Source organism: Salvia splendens, chromosome 5 (genome assembly GCF_004379255.2).
Source record: "Salvia splendens isolate huo1 chromosome 5, SspV2, whole genome shotgun sequence".
Classification (NCBI taxonomy): domain Eukaryota; kingdom Viridiplantae; phylum Streptophyta; class Magnoliopsida; order Lamiales; family Lamiaceae; genus Salvia; species Salvia splendens.
In genome coordinates, this window is record NC_056036.1 from 3185576 (window position 1) to 3207201 (window position 21626).

Here is a 21626-nt window from a genome sequence, read left to right on the forward strand (position 1 = left end):
TGTACTACATCCGTCTTTGAAAAATAAATTTTTTTTGAAATAGGAAGAGTTTTAATACATAGTAAGAAAAAGAAAGAAAAAAAAATAGTGTAAATAATGTTAATGGATTATGGAACCCACCTCCTCACATAGAAGAATGTTTAAAAAATTTTATTTTAAAGTGATAAACGTAAATGGAAAAAGTTTAAATATTTAAGGGATGAATAAGTACACACTATAATTATTCATTTTCAGTTCTGCCAAAAGACTGCTTTAAATATGATGGGCCTCTGCAGGCTTTGAATGGGCCCAATTATAAGGACAGGAAATTTGTATAGTCCAATTTCATTGAAATTGTCATTATAGGCACAAATCTTCAACATAAATAACATTGTTTCAAATATAAAAATAGCTGCAACTACGAGGACAAATAATGATATTTGAATCAGATTTTAAGTTACTACTGATTTCAACCGAGCATCAGAGCACAAGGGGTGGAGTATAACCTTTAATTCACTTTTCTATCTTCTTTAGGAAATACTAGTAGTATTTAAGTAGATGAATTAATATATACCCACAAGGAGTGAAGTATGACCTTTAATTCACTTTCCTGTCTTCTTTAGGAAATGGAGTACTATCTAAGTAGATGCATTAATATATACCCTCCTCTTCTCTTTTATGCTTCTTCTTGTACAATATTTGACTTAGTATATTTTAAGTTGCATTTCTTTCTTTTTTTTTTTGGTAGATTTGTGAACAATGAATAATTTAAGTATAATACTATAAAAAAATTGATGTGATATATATATAATTACGTATGACTCCCTCACTAACAATCATATTTTTTTTTATTTTTAATAGTTCATAAAAATTATTACCTTCTATTATTAATAAGTTTCACTCTCTAACATGGTGTACATTATTCTACTAATAAACCAATTTCAGTTTTTACTTTCAAATTTTTTTTTGATTGGATGAAGAAAATTTATCCATGAAGAACATTTAAGAATTTGAGGAAGGGTATTTACTGAAAAAATAAAAGAAATAAATTTTATAATAGGCAGTATATATAATGAATAGAAAATTTGAGGTGGGGCAACGCCCCTCGTATGGGCTTACTAGATCTGCCCCCGATTTCAGCTAAAAGACTGGTCTATTACGATGGACCCAATTATAAGGGCTAGAAATTTGGATAGTCTAATTTCATGGAAAATGTATTTTTTTTCAACTAAAAAAGATGCATTTTCCAATGTTTCAACTTTCATTTGTCCTTATAGGCACAAATATTCAACATAAATAACACTGGATCTTTAAGTTGCTGTCTTTTCTTACTAGTTTTTAGATTAATAGTAGTATAAAATAAAAATGGATTGAAAACAGTCAGTGGCAGCCTATGAATAGTTAAATTGCTACAGTTTGGGCTAACCGTTGTTAGTTTGTGTAATAATATAAGAAAAATTGATATCACACATGAATAATTAAATTATACTTTCGTATGCCCCAACCAGTAGTCATATCATATATTTTTTATGGTTTATAAAAATTAGTCACCTTTTATTTTTGACACGTTCAATTTCCGTAGATTTTTCTACTAATATTCATCAATCATTTTTGTTTATATGTATTGATAGCCTAAATTTATCAATTTTGCAGACTAGTATATATAGTCTATTATATTAAAATCATTGATTTTGAATATAACAGAGAACTATAGTTTATGTGAATTAGTGTTGTGGATGACATAACTTTGTTTTCACATGTGGAAAGAAGACCAATTTCACTTTTTTTAATTTTCACAATTTTTTCAATTGGGTGAATAAAATTTAATAGTCAACCTATCACACTATATCATCATCATTCAACAGACAAAAACAACGCAGTGGTCGTTGAAACGTGCAAGTTGCAACCAAAGTTAGTAGTAATAAACTAATGTAAGCGAACACAAAACAAAACATCAAAGAAACTCAAATTTAAGAGGACCCTTTTAATGGATAATCTCAAGATCTTGCCACTTTTCCTCGCTCTGACGTTCGTGGTCGCAAACAAGGTGTTTGCTCAGCACATTCCGACCACCCTCGAAGGCCCCTTTCCGCCGGTAACCCGCCGTTTCGACGCCTCTCTGCGCCGCGGCAGCGATGATTTGCCCATGGATCATCCTCGCCTCAGGAAGAATGCAACCTCAAATTTCCCTGACCAGATTGCTCTTGCCTTGTCCACCCCTTCCTCCCTCTTTGTTTCTTGGACCACTGGTAATCATTCTTCTTTCTTATTCTAAAATTTTAGTTGATGTTTTAGTGTGTGATTTTGTTGTGAAATAAAAATGAAAAGGGGATGCCAAGATTGGGGTGAATGTGACTCCTCTTGATCCCACCACTGTGGGTAGTGAGGTGTGGTATGGGAAAGAGAGTGGCAAATACACCTCCAAAAAAAGTGGGATATCTTTGATTTACAACCAGCTCTATCCATTTGAGGGGCTCTTGAATTACACCTCTGGCATCATTCATCATGTCAAAATTGATGGTAATTCTTGATCATTCACATTGAATTAGGCTGTTTGAGTTCAAGAAAGTCAAGGATGTAATGTATTTGTGTTGGCAGGGCTTGAGCCCAAGACAAAGTATTACTACAAATGTGGGGATAGTTCCATTGATGCAATGAGTGAGGAGCATGTGTTTGAGACACTGCCACTACCCAGCTCTGAGAATTACCCTTGTAAGATTGCAGTGGTTGGAGATTTAGGCCTCACTAGCAACTCCACCACCACCATTGATCATCTCATTTCTAACAATCCCTGTCTGGTTTTGATGGTTGGCGACTTGACATACGCGAATCAGTACCTCACCACTGGAGGGAAGGGAGCCTCTTGCTACTCGTGCGCCTTTCCTGACTCGCCCACAAGGGAGACTTACCAGCCTCGTTGGGACGGGTGGGGGAGGTAAAAGAAAGTTGTGTGTTTTGAGGTTGTTTTTTTACGGTGGAATGAGGTGAAACGCGTTGTGGTGCAGGTTTATGCAGCCCTTGACGTCGAGGGTGCCTATGATGGTGATCCAAGGGAACCATGAGATTGAGCCTCAAGCGAATGACATGTCTTTTGTTTCGTATACAAGTAGATTCTCTGTCCCGGCAGAGGAGTCGGGTTCGGACACCAAAATGTACTACTCTTTTGATGCAGGAGGTGTGCATTTTGTGATGTTGGGAGCTTATGTGGACTACAATAAGACAGGTTTAGGTTTGATTAAATTGGTAGTACTAATTGGTTAGAGAAATGATGGGGAGGGATGAGTGGCATTTGTTTGTTTAATTAGGTGATCAGTATGCTTGGCTGGAGAGAGACCTTGAGAATGTGGACCGTGGCACGACCCCGTGGCTGGTGGCAGCGTGGCATTCGCCTTGGTACAACAGCTACTCGTCTCACTACCAAGAGTTCGAATGCATGAGGCTGCAAATGGAAGCTCTTCTCATCAAATATGGAGTTGACATTGTGTTTTCTGGTCATGTATGTTAGTTTCTTTATTTCTTGTGTTAAAGAAAGTGACGGTGCAGTGGCTGCAGGTGCACGCGTACGAGAGGATGAATCGGGTCTACAACTACACGTTGGATCCGTGTGGGGCCGTGTACATCACGGTTGGGGATGGAGGCAACATTGAGAAAGTTGATGTTGATCACGCGGATGAGGAGGGAAACTGCCCTTCTCCAAGTGACAACGTGCCCGAGTTTGGGAGCGTGTGTCACACAAATTTCTCGTTTGAAGCGGGGAAAGGTGGATTCTGCTGGGACAGGCAGCCCGAGTGGAGTGCCTATAGAGAAAGCAGCTTCGGACATGGTGTGCTCGAGGTTGTGAACTCGACTTACGCACTGTGGACGTGGCATCGGAACCAGGATATCTACAAGGAGAACAGCCGAGGTGATCAGATTTACGTCGTTCGACAGCCTGAGCTGTGTTTGGCTGGATCTAAGGTAGACAAAAGCTAGGTAGATTCAATGTGTGAAATATAGTCCTTTGTTTTGTAACATTTTGATTCAACAGAAAATTGGAGTGTCCCCTGCTTTGGCACCATCATCAAATGCTGCTGCTGTCGTTGCTGCCTTTACCAGTCCTTTGCTAGTTACCATTTTGTATCACTTGCTTGCTTTTTCTCTCCAAACTCTCAGTTAAGAGGAAGAGAGAGGGATGTGCTTTCTTATGTATGATTTGAAGCAAGAACACATATTCAACAACAAATTCCACTAACTTATTAAATCACATTCTATTGTCATAAAATTTTCACTCATATTTTTATTAATTTTTGTAAAAAATTGGGCTTAATCACAAATGTTGGGAGCAATTGTGGTGCCAATTATTTCAAACACAAATTCCACTAACTTAGTTTTTTTAGTTATAGAAGTTGGGAGCAATTGTGGCGCCAATTATTTTTTGTATATTTCATATGCACAAATGTTTCGATAATCCGAAAACCATGGAACGCCCCTTTTCTCAACCAATCTTCGCCTCCCAACCAAACCCCAATTCTCCAATTCCTTTCCCTTTTCCCCAACGTCGAATTCCACCTTGATTTTTTTCCAGAAAATATATCAGAAAGATGGGGTAAGAATTCGATCAGATTTTCTTCATGAAAAAAGGTAAAATTCGGGGTTTCCAAACATCTCCTCGTTCTGATTTTCATTTCTCCCTTTTAATCTTGCGTGGAAGAATAATTTTTCCTTGGTTGCTCAATGCTTTGTAGTTTGGATGTATTAAGCCCGAATTTTCTTATATTGTAATTTTACGATTGATCGGATTATTCAAACATCTCACACGGTTTTCATTTTCTTTGGATATAGTCTTTGTTGCTCCAGATATTTAATACTGATATCGCGAGCAATTGGGGCGTTAATGGTTTGCTGCGTGATTGCTGAATAATTATCGAAGGGTTTTAAGTTGAGGTTATCGTTTGAACGATTTAAGAGTTGCAAAATTGTTGGTGAATATAATGAGGAATTCTGAAAAAAGCCGTTGTTAAATGAAAGGTAATCTATTGTTTCGAGCATCGGTTGCTAGCTCAGTCATTACATCAGATGATATAGGCATAGAACCAACATGAGAGTTCGTTTTGAATACATAGGTTTTACTGGTAAGGCGGCATGATATTTTTAGATATACGAAAAGAATCATGGATGGCTGTGGAATTGATATTTGTGTGTAGACATGGGAAGTAAGTTCTGTGAACAGACTGATGCTGATTATCAGAACAATGGAGTGAAAAGCCCACCTAACATATGTGTGCTGACAGGGGAGGAATTTTTAGATGAATTTTTGAGGGACCGCGTTGCATCTAGGAGAGTGCCTGTTGCAAATGACACCGATCAGATCCCCTCGAGCAAACCAGGCTATGATGTTGCTCAGGATCACCTTGTTACAAGTATTCATGATACTAGGAAAACAGATGCCGAGAGTTGTCCAGATTATGTAGATTTATCTTCTGCTGAGGGAAATGGAGTCAATATGAACGGATCAAATGCATATTACAAGGAATTGCATGTGAATGGACAGAACCACAGAAAGTGTTCTGGGGATTTGGATAGAGGTAGTCCATCTGGTCCACTTGTTTACTCCTCAGAGTCTCCTCATTCAAATCAGAGTTATAGTAAGGGATCAGAATGTACAGACAGTTCGTTTTCAAGAAAATTAAAACTCCTCTGCAGTTTTGGAGGAAAAATATTACCAAGACCAAATGATGGGAAGCTTAGATATGTTGGTGGTGATACAAGGATTATATCTCTTGAGAAAAATGCAACCTATCTGGAGCTTCTGAAAAAAATAATGGTGATTTGTAAGTATCATAATACAATCAAGTACCAACTTCCAGGTGAAGATCTGGATGCGCTTATATCGGTGGCTTCTGATGAAGATCTTCATCATATGTTTGAAGAATATCATGATCTAGAGAAAGTATCTCAGAGACCGAGACTTTTTCTTGTTTCTTCTGGTGATATTGAGAGTCCGTATTCTTCAGAAGGTAGGACTATGCAGCAAGGTGACTGTCCATATGTTGCTGCTGTTAATGGCATGGTGGATTCTAGCCCTCGTCGAACCTATAGCAGGGAGAGCTTGGAAAGCCAGTGGACAAATAATGTCGACAGTCCAACTCTACAGATGGACTCACCTACTTCTTTTCATCATTTAGAATACCAGAATGGAGGTGGTTCGTTAAATACCACATGGACACTTTCTAACCCCAGCAGTCAGGTCTTCAGTACTCCTCAAGTACCTTCTACGACCTCTGTGGCATCATCTCCATTTCCCCCTGTTCAGTTTACATATCCCAATGCTTCCTACTTGAAAGGGTATGAAGATGCTCAATCCTCCTATGGATATACAAACAAATTTCCTTATGTTATGGAGAGCACAGCAAACGACAATCCCCATTGTTTTGATGCTGCAGTCTATGACCATAACCAGCTTGTCAATACATCGGCAATATTGGATAGCTCAAATCAAAACAGCCAAATGGCATATGAACATGCTACTAATCCTTTAGTGGTCTCTCACTTTCATATGCCTAGTAAAGACTTTCAGCCTACTTCACCATATGTTCCTAGGTTTGCCGATGCTATGATAGGTTTTGCGAATGTGCCACCACAATCCGAGAAGTTAGTCCCTTCTCAAGATAAATGTGGTTATTATCCAGTTACTGGTGTTGGTAACTCTTACTGGACAAACACCAATCCTATTCCTGAATCACAGCCAACGAATGAAGTGGGATCAAGTGTCCCTTTAGAACAAGAGACAGAAAATATTTCCTGGGCTTTTGGTGCAGAAAAGTTACCATCCCTTGAAATGTCTGTTTCATCTCTTCAGGAAGTTGAAGGACAGAAAGCACGTGAGAAAGATCAAGTAACTAGGAGTGAGTATCAGGTTTTTCATGAAATTATCAATCTTAACAAGGATTCTATCGAATGGGAAGGAGATACAATAATGCCGATAAAGAATAATTCCGTTGGTCAGTTTAGGGAAATGTTTGCCATTGAGAAGAATTATGTCTTAAATGACGAGTTTTTGGAGCACACAAAGAATTTGCCTCAAATAATCTGCTGCCCAGACTCACAAGTCTCTCTTCATGTCCCAAAGTCTGAGTTGCAGATGAATGGAAGCAACAACTCTTCTTCGTCCTTTAGTTCTGCAGAATATCCAGCAGATTTCTGGAGAGAGCTTTCTGGAAACTGCCAAATAAGTCAGAACAAGCCTGAATTTCTCATCAAGAGCCAAACAGGACCTCGTTCAACTAACTGTGATACAGATTTCTATGGTAGTCATGTGCTTCATCCTGTTTCAACCAAAGGAAATAACCAGTTCTACTTCTAGATAATTCTAGTGTGGGTTTATGCTTGACAGATCATCTCATTTTCCCAGAAACTGCAGACCATGCTCTGAAGGGAGACGTCACTTGCCAGAAGCAAATGGTGAAGAAGTCTAACGACATGACAAGTTCTCATGAATGCATGAATAACAAAATTACCTATATAAATTCTATGGAAGACTTGGACATTAGAAATGGGATCTTTGTAAACTCTCAGTACCCAAATAATTATCATAAACCTGGCATACAGCAAGGTCCTGTTAAAGTTGAAGATGTGGCTGGCAGCCTGCAACATGGAATCCCTTCCTCCTCAACAAATTCCATCCAGAGACCTGATGAAGACAGTGAAGCTGCTGAGTCCCCTGAAGATACATCAGGAACTGAAAGTCATCTCTCTGAATCTAATGATTATGTATAACATTCTTAGTGCTTCAATTTCCAAATACGAGGAATTGATTTTATTGATTTACTTGCACCTTCAAATATAGGTTGTTGGAGTTGATGAAATAACTACAAGCGAATTATTAATTGAAGCTGCAGTTATTGAAAAGGAAGCCAGCATCTATGGTTTGCAGGTTCACCACTCACCACTGCATCAACTTCACTAGCATGCTAACTTTTTTCCTTCTAATTTGGCATTCTATTTATTCATGATTGCATATTGAAGAATCATATTTATTAAATTAAAATTACTTTGATTAGATCTAAACCTTTGGTTAATATTATATTTGTTTCATACTGCATGTATGGGAGTATTAATTTTCTGAAAGGTGTCTTTTATGTCTATTTTCTATACAAAATAGATGTCTGTGTGCATTAATATATGTATGCATCCATGTTACACCTCATAAACCCTTAACTCTCTAAACAAGCATGTGGCTGTACAGACAGCTTTTTCATGCCACTCTCTGGATGAAGTTTGATGATTGTCAGATTAACTTTTATCCTTTATTTAGAAAGATGACAATGCAGTTATTGTAAAACATATGCCGTTTTTTAATTTAAAACATCTGAAATTAAATACTACTACTAGATTGACTTTGTAAATTCTAAAGTTTCTCATTCGAGAAAGACTCTCTGCTTCTATTGGAGTTTGTGAGTTGTTAGGTTACTTGATGCATCATAGTTACATAGGTGCAGGGAAAATCCAAAGTGGTGCACCAAATGGTGTTCTTGCTTTCTTTCAGCCTCCCCGTTGACAAAGTGCTAAGATTTAGCTGCTCCAGATTCCTTGGGGCTTGATAACTTGTAAAAGTTATGCTATTCTCCTTTTCAAATGTGTTGTGCTTCCTTTTTAAATTTTTTTTTTCTGTGCAGTATCCATTTATGAAAATTCATTTTTCTTTTAACAAAAAGTAAATCATAGTGGGAATTAGTTACTTGGTACTAATTTTTCTGTTGTAAAAAAGAGTGATTTTATAATGTCGGCTGAATACCACATAACCTGGGGCAGATCATAAGAAATACTGAACTTGAAGACCTACAAGAGTTGGGATCTGGTACCTTTGGAACAGTATTTCATGGAAAATGGAGGGGGACAGATGTTGCTATCAAGAGAATAAAACAGAGCTGTTTTGCTGGGAGATCTTCTGAACAAGAAAAACTGGTTTGTCCCGACTTAAAGACATAGCTGAAAAATCTGAGTTCTTTTCCATATCATAAAATACTCGCCAATTTATTTCCAGGAAAAGACTGTATTAAGTCAGGGTGGATTCAATTTCTCTTTTGGGAAGCACAAAAAAAACTTCACATCATCCACTCTTTTTACAGGCCAAAGATTTCTGGAGGGAGGCTAAAATTCTTTCCACACTTCACCATCCCAACATAGTAGCATTCTATGGGGTGGTTCCTGATGGGCCTGGGGGGACATTGGCTACTGTTACCGAATACTTGGTAAACGGGTCACTACGACATGTCCTCTTGAGGAAGGGTCGGTGAGTTGATGTGTTTTTCATATTCTTCTCAGTTGCAATATTAGAAAATGGACTTTGAGTTAGATTCCACTTGCAGAGTGTTGGATCGGCGTAGAAAGGTTATCATTGCATTGGATGCTGCTTTTGGCATGGAATACTTGCATGTGAGAAACATCGTTCATTTTGATTTGAAGTGTGACAACTTGCTAGTTAACTTGGGCGATCCTCGCAGGCCTGTGTGCAAGGTAATGTCTCATAGAGGATATTAGTTTTCTCTTTCTTTTCCTTGAGGATTATTTTCCTTAAGTATGCTACCCAAATCCGAAACTCAGATACCAAAAAAACTTTGACGTTTCAGGTTGGTGATTTCGGACTATCAAGAATCAAGCGGAATACTTTTGTGTCAGGAGGTGTTCGAGGAACACTTCCTTGGATGGCTCCAGAATTACTAAATGGAAACAGTAGTCAGGTTTCTGAGAAAGTTAGACTTCTACAAACCTTAACTTTTCATAAATATACTTGAACTGTTACTATTACCGATCATCTCTATCTAAACAAACCAATCTGGCAGGTAGATGTTTTCTCCTTTGGCGTCACACTGTGGGAGATTTTGACTGGAGAAGAACCTTATGTGAATATGCGCTGTGGTGCTATCATAGGTAAGCTGTCTAACTACATTCAAAACCAAAGTCATAGCCTAATTGACTACACCTACATGTTGAGTAGCATGTTTGATCTTTCTCGATTTACAGTGAATTGTGGTCGAGCATAAAGTTTATGCTGTTATGTGTAGGTGGAATTGTGAGCGACTCGCTGAGGCCACCAGTGCCAGAACGATGTGATCCAGAGTGGAGAATGCTGATGGAACAATGCTGGTCGCATGAGCCTGAAGCAAGGCCGCCGTTTTCGGAGATAACAAAGAGACTGCAAGGTATGTCTAAGGGTATCCTACCAAAGAGAGTGAATAGAGTAAAGAGATGAATAAGATGGCATAAATCATGCAAGGTGTTTCTCTTCATTTTCTGAGGGCCTTTCATTCCTTGAGCTGTTGTATTGTATAGCTATCTTTTTATGTACAGATCCTTCTCAGCTTCCTCTTTGGAAGTTTGCATGTTAACAAATCTTGAAGAAGAGCTTGCTTTATTGAGTTAAAATGCTTGCGTTTTTTGGTTATTTAACTTGTGAAATAGATAGGCAGGTTTGATTTAATTGCACGGTTTTAGTTTTTTTCCATAATTTCATTTTTGCTATTAGTATTATTTTTGTTTTGCCTGGTAATGAAAAATCTTTATTTGCTTGGTGAACAAATTGTTGGAATCAAATTAATGATTCACATAAATCATACATGTCGAATACGATTGATAAACATAAAGCGGAAGCGTACATGAATTTGAATTCATGATGTTGATTTTGAATTATGGAAATTAGTCTTACAAATGACTACGCATTTACAGATTCTCTGTAATATGTGAAATAGTATTATAAGTCTCATCAATAAGATGTAATATGTGAAATAGTATTATAAGTCTGATCAATAGGATTTAGAGAATAAGTCTATAACTTTATTATAATTTTAATTTCACTGATAATAAAATTAAAGTTATCCAAAGTAGTATGTGCACAATAGTCCTCATACTTTTATAGATAATCATTTGACCCTATAAGTTATATAACCTTAGTAGATCACGTAATAAAGTCAATTAATAAATAATCATAAATATTACACAATCTTTAGACTGATATGTTGGGCCATATTAGAATGTTCCAACACAAATAAACACACTCCAAAAGTCCAAATCAACAAATAAACACTCAGTTATAAAATCCTTAATTTTTGTTAGTATTAGTGATTTACTTATTTTTTAGTTCATTAGAACAACGTAATTAAACATAACGTTGATAAAATTCAAAATTGACTTTCTCAATAACGTAACTTTGACAAAAAAAATGTTGATTTCTTTTACATATTCAGTAAAAACTAACACAAATATTATAGGTATAAAATGAGACATTGTTAAAAGTTAGTATTTTTTTGAAAAATCAAGTATTGGATATTAAAACATTGATCTTTGAACACATCACGTTTTAAAAAAATAAATACCATGTGCGTTACAATACAATTCATGATATATGCGAAAATAAGATGTGTTCATGAAAATAATTTCATGGGCGCACACCACTCCGTCGACCTACTAGTTTGGCACACAACTCAAGAGTAACTAATAAAATAAAAACTGAGTTCGATCTAAGCTAATTAAATTACTTTATAAATTCTACTCCTAGATTTATCCACGATTGATAATATTTTAAAATTTGACTAATAATAGATGGATATAATTAAAAATAAACACGATGTTTGTATAGGTTGATATTCGTAAAAAATTCCTCTTAATCGGAAAAATATATACATATTGCTTGAAGCGACAACGTTTCCAACTTTTCATGTGTATCATATGTGATATTTTTTGTTCAAATTCCAAACGTCTATACTTTGTTTTGATTGATAAAAAGAGTCGCAATTAGTAATACTATATTTTATATTTTTTGTAATCAATTAATAAGTATAGTTAAACATGAAGAAGAATTACTCTATTTAATTATTGCTACGGTGGAAACAAGGAGAATTACTTTATTTAATTATTATTGCGTGACGTCAAATTAAGATATAGGATAGTCGTGTCGTATATTCGTATTTTAGATAATTTCACATTATTGTCACATTTCCCAATACCAACCGAAGATCGATACTCCATATACGTATATATACTGTATACAGATATCAAGCTTCTTCCGATCAAAATTCGATATAGTTTGTTGATAAGTTTTGCGAGAGAGAAACGATGGAAAAAGCAACTGAGAGGCAAAGAGTTTTGCTGCAGCATCTCCGTCCGTCCTTCACTTCATCATCCCTCGAAGATATCGATTCTTCACTTTCCGTGAGTTTATGCCAAATATTTTTCAGTTGACATTTTTCGGTGACGATTGATTTGTATAGCTGACTATAGTTAAATTTGTGGAGGATATTTGAGCGTTATTGAAATTGATTCGATATGTTTGATTCGTTATTAAGAAGTTGAGGTGGAGAGTCGGAAATGAAGATGTTTCGTTTCTGATGTGATTTAGCTAACGGTTTCTGATTGTATGAGCTTACTTTTGAGGATCTAAAGGCAATTATGGATTTACTCGAAGAAGTGCTTATGTTTGACATGCTTACAGTATCGCAGATGTTGGGTTTTGGTGTGGCTGGACCAACCATCGGCCCAAGTCATTATTGAGGACCGAACTCGATTAAGCTCGGCTAACACCGAACTCGATTAAGCTCGGCTAACACCGAACTCGATTAAGCTCGGCTAACACCGAACTCGATTAACCTTCTCCAACACCGAGCTCGATTAAGCTCGGCTACCAACCGTTGTATTTGAACAGCTCGTTCAGTTACAACGACTAGTTTTTCAGTTTTCAGTTTCACATCTTGTTTTTCTCCATATATTCGTGTGATTCAAGAAACTAGATAGAGAAGTGAATACACTTTGTGATTCTTGAGCTAGCTAGGTGAGTGATCCACAATCGAGTTGTTTTCTCCGATTGAGTAGCGAGCTAAGTGATAGTGTGTTGTAATCGCCTTCGTTTGCTTTGTATTCGTAATAATATCGTCCCACATTTGTTCGTGAATCTCGCGTCGATTCTGTATTTGATTCTTCAAATTGGCGCCGTCTGTGGGAAAGAAATCGGCGCGATGTCTACGGCGAAATTCGAATTGGAGAAGTTTACGGGCAAGAATGACTTCGGTCTATGGAGATTGAAGATGAAGGCCGTGATGATGCAACAAGGGCTTTGGGAAATCGTCAAAAATGGGGAGGCCGACACCGCCAAGGGTGCGGATGAAAAGGTCGATCCAAAGGCTCAAGAACTTCAACAAAAGGCGTATAGCACTCTGATCCTGAGTCTCAGCGATCGAGTCCTGAGGGAGGTTTCGAAGGAGGAGACCGCTGCGGCAGTATGGAGGAAGCTTGAGTCCATCTATATGACGAAGTCTCTTGCAAATCGCCTTCATCTGAAACAGAAGCTTTTCACCTTCCAGATATCAGAGGCGAAGAGCATCTTGGAGCAGCTCGAAGATTTTGGTAAATGCATGGATGATCTGGAGAACATCGATGAGCAGATCAAGGATGAAGATAAAGCACTTATGCTTCTCAATTCATTACCGAAGAGCTTCGAACAATTCAAGGACGCTATACTCCTTGGAAGAGACTCCAAGATCACCTATGAAGAGGTGTATTCGGCCCTGAAATTGAAGGATTTTCAGAGTTCTTCAACAAGACTGCGTGATCAGGCTGGGGAAAGCTTGAACGTGAAAGCCAATATCAAGAAACCTGAAAAATGGAAGAGGCAGGGTTCTGAAAAATGGAAAGGAAAAGGCCAAAGGGAATGGGATCAGAAGGAGTCCAGGTCTTGCAATTATTGCAAGAAACCTGGGCACATCAAGAAAAATTGCTGGGCCTTAAAGAAGAAGCAGGCTGATGGCAATTCTGATCAGAACACTGCTGACTGTGCAGCAGATTTGGAGCCGGCTCAGGTCATGAATGTGACTGAGAGGCCCATTGCAGACTCTTGGATCGTGGACTCCGGGTGCTCTTTCCACATATGCAGCCACAAGAATTGGTTTGAGAACCTGACTGAAGCACAGGGATCAGTCTTGCTCGGCAACAACCAGGTGTGTGTTGTTAAAGGCATTGGTAATATTCGTTTTAAGGTGCATGATGGTTCTATTAAATTGCTGACTGAAGTAAGGTATATACCTACTATTAAGAGGAACCTTGTATCTGTTGGTGTGCTTGAAATGAAAGGATTTTCTTGTGTATTTTCTGGTGGGAGTATGAGGATTATGAATGGTGGTGCTATTGTTATGTCAGCCTCTAGGATAAATAGATTATATTATCTGGAGGCTGAGGTCATTGTGGGAGATTCCTATGTTGCTGAGGAACAGAATCTGGTGTTGTGGCACAAGAGATTAGGCCATGTGGGTGATAAAGGGCTTAAAGAATTGATCAAGAAGGGCGTTTTTGCATGTGATGATAGGGAGAGTGTAAAAATGTGTGAGTCTTGCTTACTGGGAAAGGGAAAGAAATTGCCTTTTGGCTCAGGAAAGCACAACTCCACAAGACCTCTGGATTATTGTCACAGTGATCTATGGGGTCCTAGCCCGGTTAATTCCATAGGTGGTGGAAGGTACTTCTTGAGTGTAGTAGATGACTATAGCAGGAAGGTTTGGGTATGGATCCTCAAGGAGAAATCAGACACATTCAGCAAGTTCAGTGCATGGTACAAGGCAGTTGAAGTTGAGAAAGGGCATGGCTTGAAGTGTCTGAGGACAGACAACGGGCTTGAGTTCCTATCAAGGGAATTTGATAACTTCTGTGTGCAAAGGGGAGTGAAGAGGCATAGGACAGCTCCGGGGAATCCACAACAAAATGGAACCGCGGAGAGAATGAATAGGACTCTCCTTGAGAGAGTAAGATGCATGATTTTTGAATCTGGAGTGCCTAAGAAATTCTGGGCAGAAGCTGTCTCCACAGCAGCCAAATTGATCAATAAATGTCCATGCTCAGCCATTGGTTTTGATACTCCAGATGGCAGATGGTATGGAAGCCTAGGAGGTTATGAGAAGCTTAGGATTTTTGGTTGTAGAGCCTTTGCTCACACAAGGCAAGGAAAGCTAGAACCTAGAGCACTAAAATGCATTTTCCTTGGCTACCAAGATGGTGCTAAGGCATATAGACTTTGGTGCACAGAAGAAGGGAATCAAAAAGTCATCATCAGTCGAGATGTCATTTTTGATGAGTCAATTATGCCATTCAAGCCTACTCTGCAGACAGTGATAACTCCAGAACCTGCTGGGGTCAGTTTTGATCAACTTGAACCAGAACATAGAGCCTCAGATGCTGCTGATTTCCAAGAGCCAATGATGTCCTCAGATGAGGAGAATGAGCAGCCTACTGATAATACTCCAGATGTCTCTGATCCAGAGCCACAAGTTCAGCAATATGCTCTGGCCAGAGACAGAACCAGAAGGGAAATCAGACCACCAGCAAGGTTCAGAGATGCAGATTTTGTATACTATGCCTTGTGTGTTGCAGAGGAGTTGGAGATCTCAGAACCAAGCACCTATAAGGAAGCTATTGGCAGCAAAGACAAAGAGAAATGGAAAATGGCTATGAAGGATGAGATAGACTCTCTCATCAAAAACAAAACTTGGATCCTAGTTCTCAGATCACAGATTCAACAAAGACCTATCTCTTGCAAATGGATTTACAAGAAAAAGGTGGAGGCCTCTGAGAATGATAGTATCAGATACAAGGCTCGCTTGGTTGCAAGGGGTTTCACACAGGAGGAGGGGATAGATTACACCGAGGTCTTCTCTCCTGTGGTGAAACACAGCTCAATAAGGATACTCTTGGCAATTGTGGCTCGGAGAGATTGGGAATTGCAACAACTTGATGTAAAAACAGCTTTTATGCATGGTGAGTTGGAGGAGACAATCTATATGGAGCAGCCACAAGGATTCATAAGGCCGGGAGATGAGGATAAGGTCTGTTGTTTGAAGAGAAGCCTCTATGGACTGAAACAAAGCAGCCGGCAGTGGTACCTGACTTTTGACAGACAGATGGAGAGACTTGGCTTCAAGAAATCTGCCTTTGATAGCTGTGTTTACATAAGGTACAAGGGAGGTAAAGCTGTTGCTTACTTGTTACTTTATGTGGATGATATGCTTGTGGCAGGCCCTAGTAAGGCAGATGTGAAGCAAGTGAAGGAGGATTTGGAGGAAGCTTTTGAAATGAAGGACTTGGGAAATGCAAAGAGAATTCTTGGCATGGATATCATAAGAGAGAGAGCTGCTAGGAAGTTATGGTTGATGCAGCATAGCTACATCAAGAAGATGTTAATCAAATTTCAGATGATTGACTCTAGAAAGGTATCAACTCCAACAAGTCCACACTTCAAGCTCTCTGTCAGTCAGAAACCAGCTAATGATCAGGAAAGGAAGTTGATGTCTAAGGTGCCTTATGCAAGTATTGTTGGGAGTATTATGTACATGATGTTGTGTACTCGGCCTGATCTGTCACATGCCATAAGCCTGACCAGCAGATACATGGCAGACCCGGGTAGCACACATTGGCAAGCTTTGAAGTGGATAATGAAGTATTTGGTGGACACACAAGATTTGGGATTGTTGTTCTGCACAGCAGACGGTGAGGATGAGCTCATAGGCTACTGTGATGCAGACTATGCTGCAAATATTGATAGCAGAAAATCCCAATCTGCCTATATCTTCAAGCTCTTTGGTACAGCAATCAGTTGGAAGTCTAATCTCCAATCTGTGGTTGCGCTCTCTACAACGGAGGCAGAGTATATATCCTTAGCAGAAGCGGTTAAAGAAGCTAAATGGCTAAAGGGAATATTGGGGGATTTTGGTGTGGTGCAAGAGGCTGTAACTATCTTGTGTGACAGCAACAGCGCCATTAGCTTGGCCAAGCACCAGACTTTCCATGAGAGAAGTAAGCACATCGACATCAAACTTCATTTTGTAAGAGATGAGATAAGCAAAGGCGTGGTGGCAGTCAAGAAGGTCCACACCTCTGAAAATGCAGCTGACATGATGACTAAACCCCTACCAAGTGCTAAGTTCGAGCATTGTTTAGACTTGGTTAACTTGACTGCAAGAAGATGAGGGAATTTTGGTGAAGGTGGAGTTTTGGCTGGCCGGATGGTGGATGCAACCAAGGTGGAGATTTGTTGGGTTTTGGTGTGGCTGGACCAACCATCGGCCCAAGTCATTATTGAGGACCGAACTCGATTAAGCTCGGCTAACACCGAACTCGATTAAGCTCGGCTAACACCGAACTCGATTAAGCTCGGCTAACACCGAACTCGATTAAGCTCGGCTAACACCGAACTCGATTAACCTTCTCCAACACCGAGCTCGATTAAGCTCGGCTACCAACCGTTGTATTTGAACAGCTCGTTCAGTTACAACGACTAGTTTTTCAGTTTTCAGTTTCACATTTGTTCGTGAATCGCCTTCGTTTGCTTCGAATATATTAAGAAGTTGAGGTGGAGAGTCGGAAATGAAGATGTTTCGTTTCTGATGTGATTTAGCTAACGGTTTCTGATTGTATGAGCTTACTTTTGAGGATCTAAAGGCAATTATGGATTTACTCGAAGAAGTGCTTATGTTTGACATGCTTACAGTATCGCAGATAAAGTTTTCAACATGAAACAGGACAGGACAAGTTCATAAATAATTATTTTCAATATGAGTGGTTCTTATGTAACAAATTGAATTCAAATGTTTATGTTGAACAGGACACTGTTGGCTTAGTACATTTTGTCAATTATGAGTTAGATTGCTCAGTTGATTGGATTACTTTTTATGTGGTTTCAAATTGGATATTGAAATAGTTAAGGCTATAAACTTAGTTCAAGTTAATTATCACCTCCTCTGTTTCTGTTTCTGTTTCTGTTTCCAGTCCATCTAAGTGTATTAAGAACGAAAGAAGTCACCTGCATTATTTCTTGTATCTTTGATTCTCTGTACTTGTTGAACTTATTGTATGTTATTTCAACAGGCATCGATATGTTCTGCAGGGGATAGTGCAGCGTACCATCGGTCTTCTGTCTTTGGTGACGATGTGGTTATAGTGGCGTAAGTATTCTATAGTGTCCTAGATACACCTTAAGCTTGAGTTTCTGCTTATGTAAGTAAAGTTATTGGTTTTCACTGGCAGCATATTTCCTAAGATGTTCTGTTTATTTACTTGTGAAGTGCCTATCGCACTCCGCAGTGCAAGTCGAAGAGGGGTGGATTCAAAGATACCTTTCCGGATGATCTGTTAGCTCCAGTTCTGAAGGTTCGTGACATTCTGCCATGTGTATCCATTTTTGTTGTTCTAATGGGGCTTAGTTTGTGTAGATTAAAGCGCTTTTCCTTTTTGTTAATGTTCTATGTTACAGGCATTGATAGAAAAAACAAATATAAACCCAGCTGAAGTTGGGGACATTGTTGTGGGCTCAGTGTTGGCTCCAGGGTCCCAAAGAGCAAGTGAATGCAGGATGGCTGCATTTTATGCCGGTTTCCCTGGTACGGGTTAGCTGGTGTCTTTGTTTATGTTTTCTTTCTCTTCTTTTAAAACGTTGTTGATTATTTTTGGCTATATTGGATGCAGAAACTGTACCTGTTAGAACCGTGAACAGGCAATGTTCTTCTGGCCTTCAAGCTGTAGCTGATGTGGCTGCTGCTATTAAAGCCGGATTTTATGATATTGGTACGACATGTCTGTCTGTTGGCATAACCTGAAAAAGAGAGAGGCCATAATATCACATTGTTATTTTGGAATAGGGATTGGTGCTGGGTTGGAGTCAATGACCACTAATCCCATGGCTTGGGAAGGATCAGTCAATCCAAGAGTAAACCTCCATTCTATAACCCATAAATCCTGTATAAGAAAAGATATGAGCTGGGTCAGTATTAACACCAGTGGTTAAATTTCAGGTAAAAACAATGGCAGATGCACAAAATTGCCTTCTTCCGATGGGTATTACCTCAGAGAATGTTGCACATCGTTTTGGTGTGACAAGGCAGGAGCAAGATAAGGCTGCAGTGAGTCTCACGTGATTTTGTGGGATTGGTTAGTTTCAAGGTATTGATTGTCATTGATGACTGACAAATTCCCTTTTCAGGCTGAGTCACATAGAAAAGCTGCTGCAGCCACTGCATCAGGCAAATTTAAAGATGAGATAATACCGGTGAAAACAAAGGTATATCTACTTCTGATGACAAAATTGGCCTTTTATCTTTTGCCTTCAGTATCAGTTAGGTTTTCATATTTGATATGAGTTTCTTCTTGTTCTGATCCTTTCTTGAGAAAGATTGTGGACCCAAAATCTGGGGATGAGACACCAGTTACAATATCTGTTGATGATGGGATCCGAGCATCCACAACCGTGGGAGATTTGGGCAAGCTAAAACCTGTTTTCAAGAAAGATGGCACAACCACTGCTGGTAAATAGGGTGTTACATCACGCATCTATTAGGAGTTCATATTCTGCTAAGCTAACTATTGTACACTGTTTTTTCAGGGAATTCCAGTCAAGTGAGCGATGGTGCTGGAGCTGTTCTACTCATGAAGAGAAGTATTGCTATGCAGAAAGGACTTCCTATTCTTGGTGTATTCAGGTTTGTGAAAATTTGGTATATTATCATGCAGTTAAAAAAGCATTTAGGCACAATTTTCAAGCTGCATGGATCTGAATTTCATTCAGACCCTAATATTTCTGCCAAATAGATTGATCGTATATTGCTTATAATCATGTGACTCGTGTCCGAATTCTCTATTCCTTTCTGTAAGACCCATGGTATGCTGAAATACATGCAGGAATAGTGGTAATCATCTGATCAGCATCTGCATTCACCGTGCTCTTCTCTACATGTTTATATAAGCACTTCCGCAATATACCATTTCTAGCATATTTTTCAGTTCTGCATGGATGAACATTTTGATGAGCTTTCCTTGTTCAGTAAAACTTTTATGGATAAGATTCCTTGTAAACAGATTCCTCATTAAACCACATGCTGTATGTACACATGATTGGTTCTGGTGATTTAGGGCTACATAGATACATAGGCCACTATTAATTTCAAGAAATAAAGGTTGTGTTATCTTAATCTCTTATTCCTGCTCCTGCAGAACCTTTGCTGCTGTTGGTGTAGATCCTGCAATCATGGGCATTGGTCCAGCAGTTGCAATTCCTGCAGCTGTCAAATCTGCTGGTCTCGAGCTTGGGGATATTGATCTTTTCGAGATAAATGAGGTAGTTTTCCCTAGATGAGTTGTAAGTAAATTTCAGATTAAAATGTTGTAAGCAAATTCTCATTGTGGATATTGTTCAGGCATTTGCTTCACAATTTCTGTACTGCCAAAAGAAGCTAGAACTCGATCCTGAGAAAATCAACGTGAACGGTGGTGCTATGGCAATTGGACATCCTCTGGGCGCAACAGGTACTTAATCATTCGATTTCATTACTATATCAAAGGTCGTCCATGAATACAAAAACTTGCCAGTATGAGAAAAACTTACCGAAAATATGCATCTCAATATTTTATTGCTCAACCTTTGCAGGAGCTCGTTGTGTTGCTACCTTGCTGCATGAAATGAAGCGTCGTGGAAAAGATTGTCGCTTTGGGGTTGTGTCAATGTGTATAGGTCTCTCTCTCTCTCGATCTATCTATCGATTTTCAGGTTCACAATTTTCTTGATCTCTATGGCAGGGACTGGTATGGGTGCTGCTGCTGTTTTCGAAAGAGGTGATTCGTGTGATGAGCTTTGCAACACTCGAACCGTGAAGAACCAGAATTTCCTGTCGAAGGATACACTCTAAACTTGAAGTCAGCTTTACAAAATAAATTCCAATAACGTTGCATCTCTTTCAGAGATCAATATGGCCGCCGCGATAAAATTCATAGCGCTCAGCTATGTCCAGATCTACACAAGAACTTCTAAGTAAAGCATTTAGAATTCATCTTTGAATATGTGTCTTGTATTTCGTCCAGATTTTTAATTATTTCTACAAATGAATACCCATATTTACGCCTCCAAGTCGTTTACGCTATGATCGTAAAGGTTGTTGATAAAATGATTATGGGTGTTTTTGGTAAAATCTACTACCTTTGCAACACAATTCTCACTAATTTAATAAGTTAGGGTATAGAGTTTAGAGGGAGTATGTTAATATCTAGTCCCCTATGATTTGAAGTTTACCATTTTGACCTAGTGCGGATTTTTAAAAAAACCGTGAAAAAAATTTGGTAGAAAAAATTAGTAAAACATGGATTTCATTATATATTAGTCCATTCGTTCCATAGCAGTGGAAACATTTCTTTTTGGAATGTGATTTAAGAAAAATTATGTACACTGAGTTAAGTTAAGTTAAGAAATAATAAAGAAAGTAAAAATTGAAAAAAGTAGAGAGATGAATAGACAATAAATTAAGAAAGTAAAGTAAATTAAAGAAATGTGTTGACTTTTATTAAAAGGGGAAATGACTACTATTATAGAACGTACCAAAATGATAAAACTACTCCACTATTATGGAACAGAGGAAGTACTATTTTGTTTCATAAAAATAGACTAGTTTTGCTATTTTAGTTTATTTCATAAAAATACTAATAATTTTATTTTTAACTATTTTTCTCTTTGGTGAGGTTGATCTTTTTCACTAAAATGGAGTGTTTTGGTTGGTCATTTAGAGCATCCGCAACGCGTCTCGCCCCCGTCTCACTCTCATCTCGGAGAGACGAGATGGCAGCGAGACGCCGATGCAGCCCTTCGTCTCGTCTCG

At 38.6% G+C, this 21626-nt stretch overlaps 3 protein-coding genes across 10 annotated transcripts; all 3 read left to right on the forward strand.

Moving 5' to 3' along the window:
- Nucleotides 1–1875: 1875 nt before the first annotated feature.
- LOC121803671 (purple acid phosphatase 23) lies at nucleotides 1876–4222 on the forward strand. The gene is made up of 7 exons (XM_042203309.1): nucleotides 1876–2228; nucleotides 2308–2499; nucleotides 2578–2914; nucleotides 2985–3202; nucleotides 3285–3475; nucleotides 3532–3936; nucleotides 4007–4222. Exons 1-7 carry the CDS (start codon nucleotides 1967–1969, stop codon nucleotides 4133–4135), a joined length of 1734 nt encoding a protein of 577 aa, XP_042059243.1. The 5' UTR covers nucleotides 1876–1966; the 3' UTR covers nucleotides 4136–4222.
- Nucleotides 4223–4373: 151 nt separating this feature from the next.
- Nucleotides 4374–10383, forward strand: LOC121803670. 8 transcript variants are annotated; one of them, XM_042203303.1, is made up of 11 exons: nucleotides 4374–4599; nucleotides 4801–4986; nucleotides 5082–7265; nucleotides 7352–7728; nucleotides 7805–7891; nucleotides 8770–8922; nucleotides 9087–9250; nucleotides 9327–9474; nucleotides 9588–9710; nucleotides 9801–9888; nucleotides 10023–10383. In XM_042203303.1, the coding sequence occupies exons 3-11, from the start codon at nucleotides 5165–5167 to the stop codon at nucleotides 10208–10210; spliced, it is 3429 nt and encodes a 1142-aa protein (XP_042059237.1). In that variant the 5' UTR covers nucleotides 4374–4599; nucleotides 4801–4986; nucleotides 5082–5164; the 3' UTR covers nucleotides 10211–10383. The 8 variants fall into 8 exon arrangements, 7 of the variants coding, with proteins under 7 accessions (XP_042059237.1, XP_042059240.1, XP_042059236.1 ...); XM_042203306.1 differs by having other exon boundaries at nucleotides 5250–7265; XM_042203302.1 differs by having other exon boundaries at nucleotides 4801–7265.
- A 1551-nt stretch (nucleotides 10384–11934) lies between these two features.
- Nucleotides 11935–20897, forward strand: LOC121804481 (3-ketoacyl-CoA thiolase 2, peroxisomal-like). The gene is made up of 14 exons (XM_042204036.1): nucleotides 11935–12165; nucleotides 17857–17933; nucleotides 18054–18138; nucleotides 18242–18368; nucleotides 18454–18552; nucleotides 18627–18694; nucleotides 18780–18887; nucleotides 18968–19045; nucleotides 19157–19289; nucleotides 19367–19463; nucleotides 19975–20098; nucleotides 20178–20286; nucleotides 20408–20491; nucleotides 20557–20897. Exons 1-14 carry the CDS (start codon nucleotides 12070–12072, stop codon nucleotides 20664–20666), a joined length of 1395 nt encoding a protein of 464 aa, XP_042059970.1. The 5' UTR covers nucleotides 11935–12069; the 3' UTR covers nucleotides 20667–20897.
- The last annotated feature ends 729 nt before the right edge of the window (nucleotides 20898–21626 follow it).

Excerpts from the sequence above, each read along its gene's own strand:
- LOC121803671 (XM_042203309.1), top strand. The coding sequence starts at position 1,967 with ATGGATAATCTCAAGATCTTGCCACTTTTCCTCGCTCTGACGTTCGTG. Across the intron at positions 2,915-2,984 it reads CGTTGGGACGGGTGGGGGAG|GTTTATGCAGCCCTTGACGT; the intron begins GTAAAAGAAAGT and ends GTTGTGGTGCAG. Across the intron at positions 3,937-4,006 it reads TGTGTTTGGCTGGATCTAAG|AAAATTGGAGTGTCCCCTGC; the intron begins GTAGACAAAAGC and ends TTGATTCAACAG.
- LOC121803670 (XM_042203302.1), top strand. The coding sequence starts at position 5,165 with ATGGGAAGTAAGTTCTGTGAACAGACTGATGCTGATTATCAGAACAAT. Across the intron at positions 7,729-7,804 it reads TCTCTGAATCTAATGATTAT|GTTGTTGGAGTTGATGAAAT; the intron begins GTATAACATTCT and ends CTTCAAATATAG. Across the intron at positions 9,711-9,800 it reads GTAGTCAGGTTTCTGAGAAA|GTAGATGTTTTCTCCTTTGG; the intron begins GTTAGACTTCTA and ends CCAATCTGGCAG.
- LOC121804481 (XM_042204036.1), top strand. The coding sequence starts at position 12,070 with ATGGAAAAAGCAACTGAGAGGCAAAGAGTTTTGCTGCAGCATCTCCGT. Across the intron at positions 18,369-18,453 it reads ATTTTATGCCGGTTTCCCTG|AAACTGTACCTGTTAGAACC; the intron begins GTACGGGTTAGC and ends TATTGGATGCAG. Across the intron at positions 18,553-18,626 it reads AGCCGGATTTTATGATATTG|GGATTGGTGCTGGGTTGGAG; the intron begins GTACGACATGTC and ends ATTTTGGAATAG.